This window comes from Liolophura sinensis, chromosome 1 (genome assembly GCF_032854445.1).
Source record: "Liolophura sinensis isolate JHLJ2023 chromosome 1, CUHK_Ljap_v2, whole genome shotgun sequence".
NCBI lineage: Eukaryota > Metazoa > Mollusca > Polyplacophora > Chitonida > Chitonidae > Liolophura > Liolophura sinensis.
In genome coordinates, this window is record NC_088295.1 from 95,613,316 (window position 1) to 95,631,735 (window position 18,420).

The 18,420-nt window shown below is 42.3% G+C and overlaps 1 protein-coding gene across 1 annotated transcript in view; it reads left to right on the forward strand.

Annotated features, from left to right (window-relative positions):
* The window catches only part of LOC135462183 (dynein axonemal heavy chain 9-like), a 124,716-nt gene that overhangs the window by 58,377 nt on the left and 47,919 nt on the right, over positions 1-18,420 (forward strand). The window contains 17 exon segments of the mRNA XM_064739578.1: positions 209-369; positions 1,854-1,980; positions 2,689-2,818; positions 2,821-2,896; positions 4,470-4,491; positions 4,493-4,594; positions 5,071-5,189; positions 5,564-5,608; positions 6,109-6,280; positions 10,191-10,427; positions 11,066-11,308; positions 11,626-11,831; positions 12,829-12,995; positions 13,275-13,425; positions 13,705-13,861; positions 14,730-14,834; positions 17,651-17,825. Coding sequence (XP_064595648.1) covers positions 209-369; positions 1,854-1,980; positions 2,689-2,818; positions 2,821-2,896; positions 4,470-4,491; positions 4,493-4,594; positions 5,071-5,189; positions 5,564-5,608; positions 6,109-6,280; positions 10,191-10,427; positions 11,066-11,308; positions 11,626-11,831; positions 12,829-12,995; positions 13,275-13,425; positions 13,705-13,861; positions 14,730-14,834; positions 17,651-17,825 — 2,395 coding nt within the window.

The following is an 18,420-nucleotide window of genomic DNA, read 5'->3' on the forward strand; positions in this document are numbered from 1 at the left end:
GCAAGGGAAAAAAACTTGACACCCATCGTTTGAGTGTTCATTCGTTCGATTTGTTTTAACCGAACCTGAAGAAAACGAATTATGGGGAGGATCCCTTAGATGATGTTTGTATACTGTTACCTGTACTTAAATGCTTCCCAGAGAATTTCAAACATGTTAATACATGTGTGTAGCCAGTTTATGGTTGTTTCTTGCCCCTTCTCTGCAGCAAATTGCACAGTTGTTGGGGCTACTGTCTGATGTGGGTAAGCCTGTCCTACTGGTGGGGGAGAATGGCTGTGGCAAGACGTGTATCGTCAACGAGAGAATACGCACAGTGTGCTCAGGGGAAGTAGCTGAGGTGCTAGCCCTCACTATTCCAGCTAACAGGTCAGTCAACTACAACAAATGATGTCATCTCAGTTAGAGTACAGCTCAGAAATAACTTTACACAATGGACAAGTGAAGCGTAAGGGTAATTTTTTTATGATAATCACTATTTTCAGTCATAAAAAACGAAACGCATTTCAGTTGCACCTGAATCATTGCTGAGCTCCTTGACGTTATACAATGAGACGCACATGCGGTAAAGGCACGTGTCATCTATTCTATAACATCTAGTCATTGTGCTATGTCATTTAATTTACATACTTATCAGATGTCACACTTAATTGCTCGATGCCCTTTTCCAGAAATATTCCTGAGGATAGATGACCTCTGTGTGGGGAAAGTCATGGTGGCTCTAAACCTGTGTTTCTGTTTTTTTTGCTGTTCGACCCACCTGATCCAGCAAAAAAGTTCACAACAACAACCTTACTCATATCTTAAATGCAGTTTAATTGGTTTATTTATTTTTATTCACCAGTGTTATTACCAGTACTAAGTTTGAAAATGGCTTCAGCATTCAGAGTAGGGTATCGTCTCTGCATGTGTCCTGCAGCTTAATCCCAGTCTTTATTCATTAATTGATGGAAGAAATTGAAAGACGCAGTTGTAGTTTTTAGTAACTTCAAAATACAGACCTCACCTCTGACCACCCGTTGTCCATGACTATAAACAATACTAAGTCTGTGAACAGTTTTTACGATGCGTGGAGCATTGATTGCTGTCATCCTTGATAAGGAGACAGTACTTGTACAAGAAAAGGACCTTCACTTATATTCTACAATCGCTGATGAACGATTTTATTCACTGTTGAATCCTGTACAGCAGAATCTAGACATTCAAACAACAATCCGCGAGAAACAAAGACAGATCATTCGTGGCCTGTATGCTAAAATCATGATTGCGATAAAAGGGTTAAGTAGTCACAAAGAAATTGCTTTAAGATGCGCATTGACGGAAAAACAGTCCAAAAATTGACTGTGACTTCATATTGTTTTATGTGCGCTGGACGTCTGGGCAGTTATTTCTGGGCTGTACGGTATTTGGGAGGAGGGGTGGCAACAGACATCAAAAAACACAGCCATTTTTCTTTTGCTATGTGTTTGGTCATTCTATTCACCAATATTTAATCTGGGCTTCTTATGAGGCTATGGGTTAGGCCTTGTTTGACAGAATCACAATGACCTGTCACTTGTATCCTGTGCACATGTGCATAAAGCATGTAAACTCCTGATCACAATGCATGCTTAGGCGACCATTTTGTAAATCTGATTGCAGAGTGAAATTTTGTTTTTCTAAGTCGAATCCTACTGAAATAGCTTGAGCCTTATATTTTTTTTTTTCAAATTGGGACATGTTTAATAATACAGCTTTCATTCCAGTCTCACTTTTAAGTTACCCTTGAAAATATTGACCGAACTTAGATTGTTTGACTTGAGTGTTCTGATGTCGTGTCATGAGTTGATGATGGGTGTATCTTTCTTGTTTAGGTTTACAAATGCCAGTCTGTTGTACCAGCGTCTGGATGAAAGGCTAGAGTGGAAGCATGGCAAGACATTTGTGCCTAAGGGAAACAAGCGTCTGATGTGCCTGGTGGATGACTTGAATTTAGCCCAGGTAACAGCCTCCTCACCTCTCACTATCTCTGAGCTTACATGTAGCTCAGGTAACTGACTCCTCACCTCTCACTATCTCTTAGCTGACATGTAGCTCAGGTAATTGACTCTTCAACTTACACTATCTCCGAGCTTACATGTAGCTCAGGTAACTGACCCCTCACCTCACACTATCTCTGAACTTACATGTAGCTCAGGTAACTGACTCCTCACCTCACACTATCTCTGAGCTTACATGTAGCTCAGGTAACTGACTTCTCACCTTACAATACCTGAGCTTACACGTAGCTCAGGTAACTGACTCTTCATCTCACACTATGTTTGAACATAGCTTAGGTAACTGACTCTTCAACTCACACTATCGCTGAACTTACATGTAGCTCAGGTAATTGACTCCTGAACTCACACTGTCTCTGAACTTTGCTCAGAAAACTTACTCCTCGCCCACACTATCTCTAAACTTGGCTCAGGTAACTGACTCCTCACCCCACACTATCGCTGAACGTAGCTCAGGTAACTGACTCTTCACCTCACACTATGTTTGAACATAGCTTAGGTAACCGACTCTTCACCTCATACTATCTCTGAACTTGGCTCAGGTAACTGATTCCTTACTTGTACATCACACTGCATGTATCTCAGTGTAGGTTTGATTGTTATACCAGTTACATGTAGATGACTAACTTGACCTGTTTGTTGATGTTGCCAGGTGGATAAGTTTGGCTTCCAGACTGCCCCGGAGATGATCAGACAGCATATAGATGATGGCGGCTTCTACAACCCAACCAGTCATAGCTGGCGCTACGTGAAGAACGTCACTTATGTCAGCACTGTCAACCCAACACAACAGCCAGCGTGCCCAAGCTCTCCAAACGCCTCCTCAGGCACTTTGCCATTTTTGGTGTGCCCTATCCAGGGTGAGTGTGGAACATACGTGTACTGCACGAGCACATAGCTGGCAGGGCCTAATCCATACATACAGTATATATCATGTCTACATGTGTACATGTGCAGAGACCACAGCTCGATCCATGAGGCCAGGTCATTGACGCTTACATGTGACTGGTATGCTTGTCCTGTAATCATCAGATATTTGAAAAGTTTATTGTATGTGTGTGTGTATGTATGTGTGTATGTAGGTAGGTAGGTGAGTAGGTAAGTAGGTAGGTACGTTAGTTTGTTCTTTCGTTCGCTCGTTCGTTCAGAGGGTAATTATGATACAAATGTAGACATACTGTAGCTCTGTCAGTTCTCAGAACTGTTCTTCCCAGAGGCCCTCTATATAATACATTATCTTACAATATTTACATAGAAAAGAGACACATCGACTTACACGTAACATAATATCAGTGAAATCATCAAATAATTGGATACAAATGAAAGAAAAACAAATAAATTTACAGTAGTTTGGTGATAGAATCACAATTTAGCCCAAGTTTATAATACAGATAAAGTTGACAGTATTTACAAGAAAAGAGAAGACATCAATTTAGCATAATATGTTTGAAATACATGTATCATCAAATATAAACAAACCATAACAGATAAATTTACAGCATCAAAATTAGATTTAGTTTTGGCAGTAGTTGAGAGTTAGCAACATTTTTTTGATGATTCGAACGAAAAGAGGAAACAGGAATGAAAAGATTATCATTTGTTGTGGAGCGTAGTTGTCTGGGTGTTACATCAGTTAAGGGTTTGAAGAGAGACACGATTAGTTTCTGTGGAGAGAGAGAGTGCATTATTCTATACTTGAAAGAGGCTTTTTGGTGAGTGATATGGTCAGGAATAAACAGTCAGTTTAGTTCATCAAGGAGAGAGGCAGTTGAGGTGAGGTAATGGCAGTTGGTTATTATACCTGCTGCTTGTTTCTGTACATTTGTTATTCTTCCAAGTTGGTTATTGCCGGCATTACCCCAAATTGTACAGCAGTAGTCAATATGGGCTAGGATAAAGGAGTTATAATACAAGAATTTTGCATTCTTGCTAAGAACATTCCTGTCTGTGTACATTAAGTTTCATAGAGATTTTCCCACATATGAAGTCAATATGAGATTGCCAGTTCAGTATTTTATCTATATTCAATCCTAATATTTTATCTGAGGAGATCTGTGTTAAAGTACTATTACAAATTTGGATATTGATGTTGTTATTCAGTTTTCTTAGTTTTCTGTAGTAAGTAGCAAAGCAGTTGATTTGGTTGTGTGGATAAACATTTTGTTTCTAAAACACCATTGTTCTGTAATTTCTAGATCTTGATTTAAGGCACTTTCTAAGGTATTCAGGTATACGGTCGTATCGTCAGCATATAAGTCAATTGTGCTGGTTAGGCTACATAAAAATAGATCATTGACATATAGTATAAGGGGGGATATAGGGCAACTGTCAGTATTTTGTATCAGGCATTTAAGGATTGGGAAGTATTGTCCATCTGTAAGGAAAATGACAGTTCCAGCAAGCTGAGCATTTTACTCTGTGTTTTTCATGTAGGAATGAAGAGTTACAGACAATATTTTAGCATATTGTTGACAGCAAACTTTGTGACCCCAGATGCCCCAGGCTCAGTATCCATGCCCTCGTCAGCAGGGCGGCTCCTTGGTATGCACGATGATAAGGTAAGATCTGGTATGCTTGTAGTCAAGGTGTTTGTTATGTTACAGTGGCTAAAGCTGAACAGTTGAGCCTGGCATTGTTCAAACCCTTGTTTGTTATGCAAAGTACAATGTACAGTGGCTAAAGCTGGACAGTGGCACCTGTCTGGGTTTAAACCCTTGTTTGTTTTGCAAATTACAATGTACAGTGGCTAAAGCTGAACAGTGGAGCCTGTTTTCAAACCCTTGTTTGTTAAACAAATTACAATGTACAGTGGCTAAAGCTGAAGAGTGTAGCCTGTCTGTGTTCAAACCCCTGTTTGTCAAGCAAATTACAATGTACAGTATCTAAAGCTGAACAGAATAGCTTGTCTCTGTTCATACCCTTGTAAAGCTCTTTTAAGTGAGTGACAGCTTTGAGTCTACATGTACATGCTTTAATTTTAAATACATATTACAATCTTACACGTAGTCTGGATGAATCAATGTTATTGTATTAGGTGCACAACATCATGAAGGTGATAGAAGCAGCTCTGAAGATGGTGGTACAGCTGGTCGTCAAGGTTACTGTGGAGTTACAGGATCGTTTGAGAGGAATGTTTCTTCCCACCGCACAAAGGTGTCACTACATCTTCACCATGAAAGATCTGGGCAACTATCTTCAGGTAAGTCATGTCACACCCACTGCACAGAAGTGTCACTACATCTTCACCATGAAAGATCTGGCAACTATCTTCAGGTAGGTCGTGTCACACGCACTGCACAGAAGTGTTGCTACATCTTCACCATGAAAGATCTGGCCACTATCTTCAGGTAAGTCGTGTCACACCCACTGCACAGAGGTGTCGCTACATCTTCACCATGAAAGACCTGGCCACTATCTTCAGGTAAGTCGTGTCACACACAACTGCACAGAGGTGTCACTACATCTTCACCATGAATGATCTGGCCACTATCTTCAGGTAGGTCGTGGTCACACCCACTGCCACAGAGGTGTCACTACATCTTCACCATGAAAGATCTGGCCACTATCTTCAGGTAAGTCATGTGTCGCACCCACTGCACAAAGGTGTCACCACAGCTTTATCATGAAGGCCACTATCTTCAGGTAAGTCCTGTCATCAGTAGGAAAGATATTTCCTAGAAGTATCACGAAAGGTGGTTGTAACTGTTACAGGAATGTTTGCCTGTCACTGAACAGAGGCTGCCTCCATCAGCAGTTAGACATTTCCAAGAAGTATCACTGAAGGTTGTTGTAACTATTACAGGAATGTTTGCCTGTCGCTGAACAGAGGGTGCTCCATCAGCAGTTAGACATTTGCTAGAAGTATAACTGAAGGCTGTTGTAACTGTTACAGGAATGTTTGCCTGTCGCTGAACAGAGGCTGGTCCATCAGCAGTTAGACGTTTGCTAGAAGTATAACAGAAGGTTGTTGTAACTGTTACAGGAATGTTTGCCTGTCGCTGAACAGAGGCTGGTCCATCAGCAGTTAGACATTTGCTAGAAGTATCACTGAAGGTTGTTGTAACTATTACAGGAATGTTTGCCTGTCGCTGAACAGAGGCTGCTCCATCAGCAGACTGTTGTCCATCTGGCAGCACGAGTGTCACTGGGTGTACGGTCGGAGAATGGTCAGCGAGGTGGACTACCGCCGCTTCAGACAAGCCTTCATCACTGCGGTCAAGAAGAGGTTTAGTGATGAAGACCAGGTATGTATATCTACACTATACAGGACAGGTTTAGGAAACTTAATATGCTCACCAAAGTTCTGGTTTTCGTTTTGTGACTGATTCATCACAGTTATGATATCCTTAATACTATAGTCTTTTTAAGAGACAGATGATTGCTGGATCTGTTCTGTCATAACAAACATCAGGAGCTTTGTCAGTTACGAGACAAATAGTGGTGGTTGTATCAACCTGACCACCCACCACTATATCAGCGAGCAGTTCTGGGGGATGGTTGTAACCACCAGGGATATACAGGAATAGTGCTAGGATAAACCACAGGAGTAGTGCTAGGGTAGAACCCTGGAATATTGCACTATTCCTAGGAACGCACAGGAGTAGCGCTAGGATAGAACACAGCGGTAGTGCTAGGATAGACCACAGTAGTAGTGCTAGGATATGCCCCTGTAATAGCACTAGCATAGAACACAAGATTAGTGCTAGGACAGAACACAGTAGTAGTTCTAGGATAGAACACAGGAGTAGTGCTAGGATAGGCCCCTGTAATAGTGCTAGGATAGAACACAGGAGTAGTGCTAGAATAGGCCCCTGTCATAGTGATAGGATAGACCACAGGAATTGTTCTAGGACAGAACACAGGAATAGTACTAGCATAGATCACAGTTTGTGCCTCAGAGGCTTTCCACACAATATTTATACACATGATGATTTATGTTGCATGGCCATCAATGGAGCCCATGGACTGATTTGTCCATGGGTATACAGGCACATGTAGAGAGAGTTGGCCAACTCCAGATATTCAGTCTGCTGAAGCGGATACATGTGTGTGCTATGTTTTGGTCCCATTGTTTAGTCTAGAGGGTGCAGAGAAGTATGGTTGGAGAAGATGGTCAAATTTATCCACAATAACACAGGTACTTTATCATTTACACCTGCACTACATTTGTACCTGCAGCCATGTTGCCTGTATGTGGTAAGACAGTTACTTCACCATTTACACCTGTACAAAATAAGGTCATATTACCTTTATGTGGTAAGACAGTTACTTCACCGTGTACACCTGTACAATATCAGGCCATGTTACCTGTATGTTGTAAGACAGTTACATCACCATTTACACCTGCACTACATGAGGCCATGTTACCTGTATGTTGTACGAGAGTTACTTCACCATTTACACCTGCACTACATGAGGCCATGTTACCTGTATGTGGTAAGACAGTTACATCACCATTTACACCTGCACTACATGAGGCCATGTTACCTGTATGTGGTAAGACAGTTACATCACCATTTACACCTGCACTACATGAGGCTATGTTACCTGTATGTTGTACGAGAGTTACTTCACCATTTACATCTGCACTACATGAGGCCATTTTACCTGTATGTGGTAAGACAGTTACATCACCATTTACACCTGCACTACATGAGGCCATGTTACCTGTATGTGGTAAGACAGTTACTTCACCATTTACACCTGCACTACATGAGACCATGTTACCTGTATGTTGTAAGGCAAGTTACATCACCATTTACATCTGCACTACATGAGGCCATGTTACCTGTATGTGGTAAGACAGTTACTTCACCATTTACACCTGTACAAAATAAGGTCATATTACCTTTATGTGGTAAGACAGTTACTTCACCATGTACACCTGTACAATATCAGGCCATGTTACCTGTATGTGGTAAGACAGTTACTTCACCATTTACACCTGCACTACATGAGACCATGTTACCTGTATGTGGTAAGACAGTTACATCACCGTTTACACCTGCACTACATGAGGCCATGTTACCTGTATGTGGTAAGACAGTTACATCACCGTTTACACCTGCACTACATGAGGCCATGTTACCTGTATGTGGTAAGACAGTTACATCACCATTTACACCTGCACTACATGAGGCCATTTTACGTGTATGTGGTAAGACAGTTACATCACCATTTACACCTGCACTACATGAGCCCATGTTACCTGTATGTTGTAAGGCAAGTTACATCACCATTTACATCTGCACTACATGAGGCCATGTTACCTGTATGTGGTAAGACAGTTACATCACCATTTACACCTGCGCTGCATGAGGCCATGTTATCTTTATGTGGGAAGACAGTTACTTCACCATTTACACCTGCACTACATGAAGCCATGTTACCTGTATGTTGTAAGGCAAGTTACATCACCATTTACACCTGCACTACATGAGGCCACGTTATCTTTATGTATGAAGACAGTTACTTCACCATTTACACCTGCACTACATGAAGCCATGTTACCTGTATGTGGTAAGACAGTTATATCACCATTTACACCTGCACTACATGAGGCCATGTAACCTGTATGTTGTAAGACAGTTACATCACCATTTACACCTGCACTACATGAGGCCATGTTACCTGTATGTGGTAAGACAGTTACATCACCGTTTACACCTGCACTACATGAGGCCATGTTACCTGTATGTGGTAAGACAGTTACATCACCATTTACACCTGCACTACATGAGGCCATGTTACCTGTATGTGGTAAGACAGTTACATCACCATTTACACCTGCACTACATGAGGCCATGTTACCTGTATGTTGTAAGGCAAGTTACATCACCATTTACACCTACACTACATGAGGCCATGTTACTTGTGTGGTAAGACAGTTACTTCACCATTTACACCTGCACTACATGAAGCCATGTTACTTGTATGTGGTAAGACAGTTACATCACCATTTACACCTGCACTACATGAGGCCATGTTACCTGTATGTTGTAAGGCAGTTACATCGCCATTTACACCTGCACTACATGAGGCCATGTTACCTGTATGTTGTAAGACAGTTACATCACCATTTACACCTACACTACATGAGGCCATGTTACTTGTGTGGTAAGACAGTTACATCACCATTTACACCTGCACTACATGAGGCCATGTTACCTGTATGTTGTAAGACAGTTACATCACCATTTACACCTGCACTACATGAGGCCATGTTACCTGTATGTTGTAAGACAGTTACATCACCATTTACACCTGCACTACATGAGGCCATGTTACTTGTGTGGTAAGACAGTTACTTCACCATTTACACCTGCACTACATGAGGCCATGTTACCTGTCTGTTGTAAGATAGTTACATCACCATTTACACCAGCACTACATGAGGCCATGTTACCTGTATGTGGTAAGACAGTTACATCACCATTTACACCTACACTACATGAGGCCATGTTACTTGTGTGGTAAGACAGTTACTTCACCATTTACACCTGCACTACATGAGGCCATGTTACCTGTCTGTTGTAAGAGAGTTACATCACCATTTACACCAGCACTACATGAGGCCATGTTACCTGTATGTGGGAAGACAGTTACATCACCATTTACACCTGCACTACATGAGGCCATGTTACCTGTATGTTGTAAGAGAGTTTCATCACCATTTAAAACCAGCACTACATGAGGCCATGTTACCTGTATGTGGGAAGACAGTTACATCACCATTTACACCTGCACTACATGAGGCCATCTTACCTGTATGTTGTAAGAGAGTTTCATCACCCTTTAAAACCAGCACTACATGAGGCCATGTTACCTGTATGTGGGAAGACAGTTACATCACCATTTACACCTGCACTGCATGAGGCCATGTTACCTGTATGTTGTAAGAGAGTTTCATCACCCTTTAAAACCAGCACTACATGAGGCCATGTTACCTGTATGTGGTAAGACAGTTACATCACCATTTACACATGCACTACATGAGGCCATGTTACCTGTATGTTGTAAGAGAGTTTCATCACCCTTTAAAACCAGCACTACATGAGGCCTTGTTACCTGTATGTGGGATGACAGTTACTTCACCATTTACACCTATACCACAAATTAAGGTCGTTACCTGTGTGTGACTGTGTTATGCAACAGATCCAGATGATGATCCAGCCTATGCAGCCTTTATTCAGTAACCTGGTAGAGCAGGATGGCGGGGTAGTGACAGCAGGCCGCCCTCAGTCACGCCCCCTAGATACACGCAATGAAGACATGGACCCTACAGACCTGTATAAACCGTCAGCCTCCTGGGAGGATGTCAAGCTGCTGATGGAGAAAGGGGTGGAGGAGTACAACAAAGTTCACCCGCGCATCAGACTAGCTCTCTACAAGGTACAGAAAGTAGCTGTCTTTAATTATAGTATGAGAGATAATAAATGACTGTTAAAGGAACAAATCTGTTAAAAGTAAGGATTGTTGTATATTGCTCACTGTCATGTATATGAATTCCATAAGTGTGTTCTGTTATGTATACATAGGGAGCACTAGTTGACTCATTCCTCCATCCCAGTGGTCTCTCACTTGGCCCTGACCAGTAAGGTTGCAGATCAGATCTAACTCTTGCCAGTACTGCGGCGGTTGTGTGCCAGGAGGTGATTTGGATATACTCACAGAATTCTGCTTTTCTCACACATTAAGCTTACTACCATTATATAAGTGAAAACGAGTAATTGGGTACAACATTTAATTTATTAGCAAAATAAATAAATAAATAGGAAAATAAACATGAATAATTGAATGTGGCGCCATATTGTTGATGTTTTGATGTCAGTGATGCATAAATTGTGCAGTCCTACATGTACCCTGTGTTTGACACTCATATGTAAGTGTTGACTTGTGGATGACATGTACAATGTACAGCTGTAAGTGGTGCCAAAGTAACCATTACGTGTACAGCTGTAAGTGATGCCAAAGTAACCATTACATGTATGTATTGCAGTTTAATAAGACTGCTGTTTGTATGTTGACAGAGTGTAATAGAGGAGGTGTGTCGGATTTCCCGGACGATAGCCTCCCCCCATGAGGTGGCCCACACCGTGCTGGTGTCAGAGGGTTGCGCTGGGAGGGGCTCCACACTCGTTCAACTCTCGGCCCACCTGGCAGGTTTTTCTGTGGTCCGCATCAATCCCAGCGCTATGGGCAATGCCATGGAGTACAAGATAGAGCAGTTTAAGGCAGACCTGGTGTCCGGATATACCAGGGCAGGAGTCAAGGTAGGATGACCCTGGCTACCTAGAGTTTACCTGTTGTGTGAATGGCCGCTCTGTAAATTTTGATTGTTCCTGTGGAAAAGTTTGTACAATCCTGCTCACTTTGGGGAATGTAAAGAGAATACCTATGTTTTATGCAGTTGCTTCAAACCTGGTTATGAACCAATGTGCAGAAAGAAGCTGTTGATAACTTTGCAAAAAATCACTTTTCCAGAAGAACACTTACAAAGAAAAAAAATCGACTGTTACACAAAAATACATACTTTCACTTTGAAAGAGAACTAAAAACCCCACGTGTCTGATCTTGTTTGTGTTTTCAGGGGGAGCGTGTGTTGTTGTTATTGCATGAAGAAGAGCTGCTAGAAGAGAATTTCTTGGTGTATCTGATAGAGTTTATCATCAGTGGAAACATTAGCTACCTGTTTACCTACGAGAATCAGACCACCATCATCAACTCTATCCGAACGGAGGTGACCCAAGCAGGATTGACGTATACACGAGAAGTCGCCTGGGACTTCTTCCTCAGGTGACAAATCCAAATGACACTCCTGTATCAGCCTGTCACACTCCTGTATCAGCCTGTCACACTCCTGTATCAGCCTGTCACACTCCTGTATCAGCCTGTCACACTCCTGTATTAGTCTCACACTCCTGTACCAGCCCCACACTCTTACATCAGCCTCACATCTCCTGTACCAACCTCACACTCCTGTATCAGTCTGCCACACTCCTGTATCAGCCTCACACTCCTGTATCAGCCTGTCACACACCTGTATCAGCCTCACACTTCCGCATCAATCTCACACTCCTGTATCAGCCTCATACTCCTGTATCAGCCTGCCACACACCTGTATCAGCCTAACACTCCTGTACCAACCTCACACTCCTGTATTAGCCTGTCACACTCTCTGTATCAGCCTGTCATACTCCCTGTATCAGCCTGTTACACTCCTGTATCAGCCTCTCACACTCCTGGACCAACCTCACGCTCACGTATCTGTCTGTCACACTCCTGCATCAGCCTCACACTCCTGTATCTGTCCGTCACACTCCTGTATCTGTCTGTCACACCCCTGTATCTGTCTGTCACACTCCTGTATCAGCCTGTCACACTCCTGTATCAGCCTATCACACTCATGTATCAGCCTGTCACACTCCTGTATCAGCCTGTCACACTCCTGTACCAACCTCACACTCCTGTACCAACCCCACACTCTTGTATCAGCCTCACACTCCTTTACCAAACTCACACTCCTGTATCAGCCTGCCACACTCCTGTATCAGCTTCACAATCCTGTACCAACATCACACTCCTGTATCTGTCTGTCACACTCATATCAGCCTGTCACACTCCATTTCTCTCTGTCACACTCCTGTATCTGTCTGTCACACACATGTACATGTATCATCCTGCCAGAGCTTGCTTAAAAAACCTGCTGTCAATATTCTATGATTTATTGTAGTCTTTTATCCTCAAATGGTGTGGAGTTGCTTTGTTGTCATAATTGCCTACTTGGTTGTAGGACTGTGCGTAACAACTTCCGTATCTGCCTGATAGTGGGTAGTGGCGGGGAGAAATTCCAGAGGAGGTGTCGTGAGTACCCTGCCTTCACCAAGAGTGTCAACTTTATCTGGCTGCCTCATTGGTCCAAGCTACAGCTGGTGGATCATGCTATGTACCATCTGAACGGTGAGCAGTCACTTCACTTCACTTCACTTAGAGACCAACGACATGTACTTCACATGATCTCTCTGACTGATTCCATTTATATGTATATCAGACTGTTCATGAAATCATTAAGTTCATCAGATACATTGTAATGTTGAATAAATAACCAAATATCTAAATTTCAGAATAAGGCATATCTCTCATGTCAAATACATTGTATGTGCAAACATCAAATGACTGAAAATCTGCCATGTATCTGTGAGGTATTGTGGCTGGGAAGGTATGTGTTGTGTGCTGTAGGTGTTAATTGGCTGAGCCCGGTACAGCGTGAGAACATCGCCCACATGTTGGCCTCTATGCACATCATCCTACGACAGCAGGACGGCCAGGAGAAAACCTCTGGAGAATATCGCCATGTCAACAACTCCACCTACGAGAAGTTTGTCGAGAGGTTTGTCATGCAAACAGAACACTGAGAGAAAAGTTACAGTCTGATGTTCTCTTATGGATTGTTCATTGCAGTGTTTTATGCCATGTTTTCCAGGACATTTCGTAATACCTCAGTTCTAGTGTAAGTTTTGTGGGCAGAGCAAAACAGGTGTAGTGAGGAGGAAAACACAAGCTATATGTAAAATTTGAAGAGCCTTGATTTTTCAATGTTTATCAGTGTACTTGTGACATGTAGGTGGTGTACGTAGGTGGTGTACAGTTACCCTCCTGTCTCCCACAGATTTATCTCCCTTGCGTGTGCTAGGCACTTGGAGGTAGAGGAGATTCATCAGGCTGTGACTGTCAGTCTGGAAGGCATCAGTCGTGAGGATGGCATAGCTACTAAACTCCGCAAACAACTGGAACATGAAATGGTAGTTCTGGAGGAACGCAAAGCTGTGAGTTACCATTACACGAGTTCATAATTGTGCAAATGTAGATACTGGCTGTCAGTAACCAGTAAGCCTTCTTTGTTATAGCATGTTTCACTCAAATCAAGTAGCCCTGTCATTTTCAAATTATGTGTACATAGCACACACCAGCTGGGGGAAATATTGTAAGCTCAGGAGATTTAATCAGCATTGCTTTCAGGCCATATTATTCTGAGCTACTAGCAAGTAATAATATTAGACTGGACAAACATCAGCAATCCTCAGAATAGGGGACATTGCAAATTCTGCACTTTCTCCACCGGCCTCAGCGAAAGTGGCTGATCAGTGATGCACAAATTTTTACTTAAAGAACAGGCTCAGTGTCTGATATTGGATGAAGCCTAGTCATCTCAATTTGCACCATCTAATTAAAAGTTGATTGCTTCTGGCATCGAGCCATTCCGTGTGTAATACAGGTACATATCGCTAGGAAACATGAGCTGCAGGCCCAAACACACATGAACTTGGCAGGGTCCCTTGTCTTTCACCATTTATTATGGTGTGCTCTTCTGTGCCTCACGTGTGAGATCATTTGTCAGCAACCTCACATGCCTCACCTGCCTCACCTGCCTCACCTGCCTTAGTTACAGCCATACAAGTGAAAAATTCTTGACTTTGACATTGGCAACAAGCAAATAAGCCAATCCACAAATAAGTAAATGTAATATATTATAGTGTAATGAAATAATGTGAATGTAATATATGTGTATATTTGTTGTTAGAATGTCCATGGGCAGGCTGATATAGTTCAGGTTGAGTTTGGGTACAGGTTCTGCCATGGTGTTGAGACATGTATAGTGTATTGTGGAATGATGCTGTTGTTGTTGTTGGTTAGGGTACCATCAAGATCCTGTCTCAGATTGGTCAGGACACAGCCATTACAGAGCAGCAGGTCAAAGTGGTCAAGGCCCAGATGGACAAGATAGCCAGGCTCAAGAAGGTAAGACTGTTAGACAGCCTGCAGGCAACATTAGGTCTCAGCAGAAGGCAAGGCTGTTAGTGTGAATGTATCAGTGATTCACAGAGTTTGTGTGACAGTCTGCAGACAACTCTAGCTCTCAACCTAAGATAAGACTGTTAGCATGAATGTGTCAGTGATTCACAGAGTTTGTGTGACATTCTGCAGACAACTCTAGCTCTCAACCTAAGATAAGACTGTTAGCATGAATGTGTCAGTGATTCACAGAGTTTGTGTGACAGTCTGCAGACAACTCTAGCTCTCAACCTCAGATAAGACTGTTAGCATGAATGTGTCAGTGATTCACAGAGTTTGTGTGACAGTCTGCAGACAGTTGTATCTCTCAACCTAAGATAAGACTGTTAGTATGAAAGTGTCAGTGATTCACAGAGTTTGTGTGACAGTCTGCAGACAACTCTAGCTCTCAACCTCAGATAAGACTGTTAGTGTGAATGTATCAGTGATTCACAGAGTTTGTGTGACAGTCTGCAGACAACTCTAGCTCTCAACCTAAGATAAGACTGTTAGCATGAATGTGTCAGTGATTCACAGAGTTTGCGTGACATTCTGCAGACAACTCTAGCTCTCAACCTAAGATAAGACTGTTAGCATGAATGTGTCAGTGATTCACAGAGTTTGTGTGACAGTCTGCAGACAACTCTAGCTCTCAACCTAACATAACACTGTTAGCATGAATGTGTCAATGATTCACAGAGTTTGTGTGACAGTCTCCAGACAACTCTAGCTCTCAACCTCAGATAAGACTGTTAGCATGAATGTGTCAGTGATTCACACAGTTTGTGTGACAGTCTGCAGACAACTCTAGCTCTCAACCTAACATAAGATTGTTAGCTTGAATGTGTCAGTGATTCACAGAGTTTGTGTGACAGTCTGCTGACAACTCTAGCTCTCAACCTAAGATAAGACTGTTAGCATGAATGTATCAGTGATTCACAGAGTTTGTGTGACAGTCTGCAGACAGTTGTATCTCTCAACCTCAGATAAGACTGTTAGCATGAATGTGTCAGTGATTCACAGAGTTTGTGTGACAGTCTGCAGACAGTTGTATCTCTCAACCTAAGATAAGACTGTTAGCATGAATGTGTCAGTGATTCACAGAGTTTGTTTGACAGTCTGCAGACAACTCTAGCTCTCAACCTCAGATAAGACTGTTAGCATGAATGTATCAGTGATTCACAGAGTTTGTGTGACAGTCTGCAGACAACTCTAGCTCTCAACCTAAGATAAGACTGTTAGCATGAAGGTGTCAGTGATTCACAGAGTTTGTATGACGGTCTGCAGATAACTCTAGCTCTCAACCACAGATAAGACTGTTAGCATGAATGTGTCAGTGATTCACAGAGTTTGTGTGACAGTCTGCAGACAGTTGTATCTCTCAACCTAAGATAAGACTGTTAGCATGAATGTGTCAATGATTCACAGAGTTTGTGTGACATTCTGCAGACAACTCTAGCTCTCAACCTAAGTTAAGACTGTTAGCATGAATGTGTCAGTGATTCACAGAGTTTGTGTGACAGTCTGCTGACAACTCTAGCTGTCAACCTAAGTTAAGACTGTTAGCATGAATGTGTCAGTGATTCACAGAGTTTGTGTGACAGTCTGCAGACAGTTGTATCTCTCAACCTCAGATAAGACTGTTAGCATGAATGTGTCAATGATTCACAGAGTTTGTGTGACAGTCTGCAGACAACTCTAGCTCTCAACCTAACATAAGACTGTTAGCATGAATGTGTCAGTGATTCACAGAGTTTGTGTGACATTCTGCAGACAACTCTAGCTCTCAACCTAACATAAGACTGTTAGCATAAATGTGTCAGTGATTCACAGATTTTGTGTGACAGTCTGCAGACAACTCTAGCTCTCAACCAAAGATAAGACTGTTAGCATGAATGTGTCAGTGATTCACAGAGTTTGTGTGACAGTCTGCAGACAACTCTAGCTCTCAACCAGTGATTCACAGAGTTTGTGTGACAGTCTGCAGACAACTCTAGCTTTCAACCAAAGATAAGACTGTTAGTGTGAATGTGTCAGTGATTCACAGAGTTTGTGTGACAGTCTGCAGACAACTCTAGCTTTCAACCAAAGATAAGACTGTTAGTGTGAATGTGTCAGTGATTCACAGAGTTTGTGTGACAGTCTGCAGACAACTCTAGCTTTCAACCAAAGATAAGACTGTTAGTGTGAATGTGTCAGTGATTCACAGAGTTTGTGTGACAGTCTGCAGACAACTCTAGCTTTCAACCAAAGATAAGACTGTTAGCTTGAATGTGTCAGTGATTCACAGAGTTTGTGTGACAGTCTGCTGACAACTCTAGCTCTCAACCAAAGATAAGACTGTTAGTGTGAATGTGTCAGTGATTCACAGAGTTTGTGTGACAGTCTGCAGACAACTCTAGCTTTCAACCAAAGATAAGACTGTTAGTGTGAATGTGTCAGTGATTCACAGAGTTTGTGTGACAGTCTGCAGACAACTCTAGCTTTCAACCAAAGATAAGACTGTTAGTGTGAATGTGTCAGTGATTCACAGAGTTTGTGTGACAGTCTGCAGACAACTCTAGCTTTCAACCAAAGATAAGACTGTTAGTGTGAATGTGTCAGTGATTCACAGAGTTTGTGTGACAGTCTGCAGACAACTCTAGCTTTCAACCAAAGATAAGACTGTTAGTGTGAATGTGTCAATGATTCACAGGGAAATTTTGTTTCCTTTTGTGTTTCTCATAAGATGGACCAAATTTTAATCATTAAACCTGCTTTTTGTTGCCCATTGTCATTGCCAGCTTTTGCCGGAGTATCAAGTGGCTCATGAGCGTGCTGTCTACAAGGCTATCGCTATTGTGGCAGACACCAAGAAAGTTGTACAAAATATCAATGTCGACATGCTGGCAGAACTACGCTCCATGCAGAAACCTATCTTAGACATAGAGGATCTGATGGCTGCCATCATCATGCTCTGTAAGTCATCAACAGCTTTGTCTGTCAGTCAACACTCTGGTGGATTTCTGTTATCTGCTGTCTTCTGTCCCCAGCTGCTGACCTGAGCTCTACGCAGTAAGAGTAGTGTCTGTTTTTGACCTGAGTGAAGTCCTCAACTGCTGACCTGAGTTCTATACTATAACTGTTGTGTCTGTTTTTGGCCTCAGTGAAGTCCCCATCTGCTGAGCTGCGCTCTATACTGTAACTGTAGTGTCTGCTTTTGTCCTCACTGAAGTCCCAAACTGCTGACCTGATCTCTATACTGTAACTATACTGTCTGTTTTTGCCTTCAGTGAAGTCACTAACTGCTGACCTGAGTTCTATGCTGTAACTGTAGTGTCTGTTTTTGACCTCAGTGAAGTCCCTAACTGCTGACCCGAGCTCTATACTGTAACTGTAGTGTCTGTTTTTGACCTCAGTGAAGTCCCAAACTGCTGACCTGATCTCTATACTGTAACTGTAGTGTCTGTTTTTGTCCTCAGTGAAGTCTCCAGCTGCTGACCTGAGTTCTGCATTGTAACTATACTGTCTGTTTTTACCTTCAGTAAAGTCACTAACTGCTGACCTGAGCTCT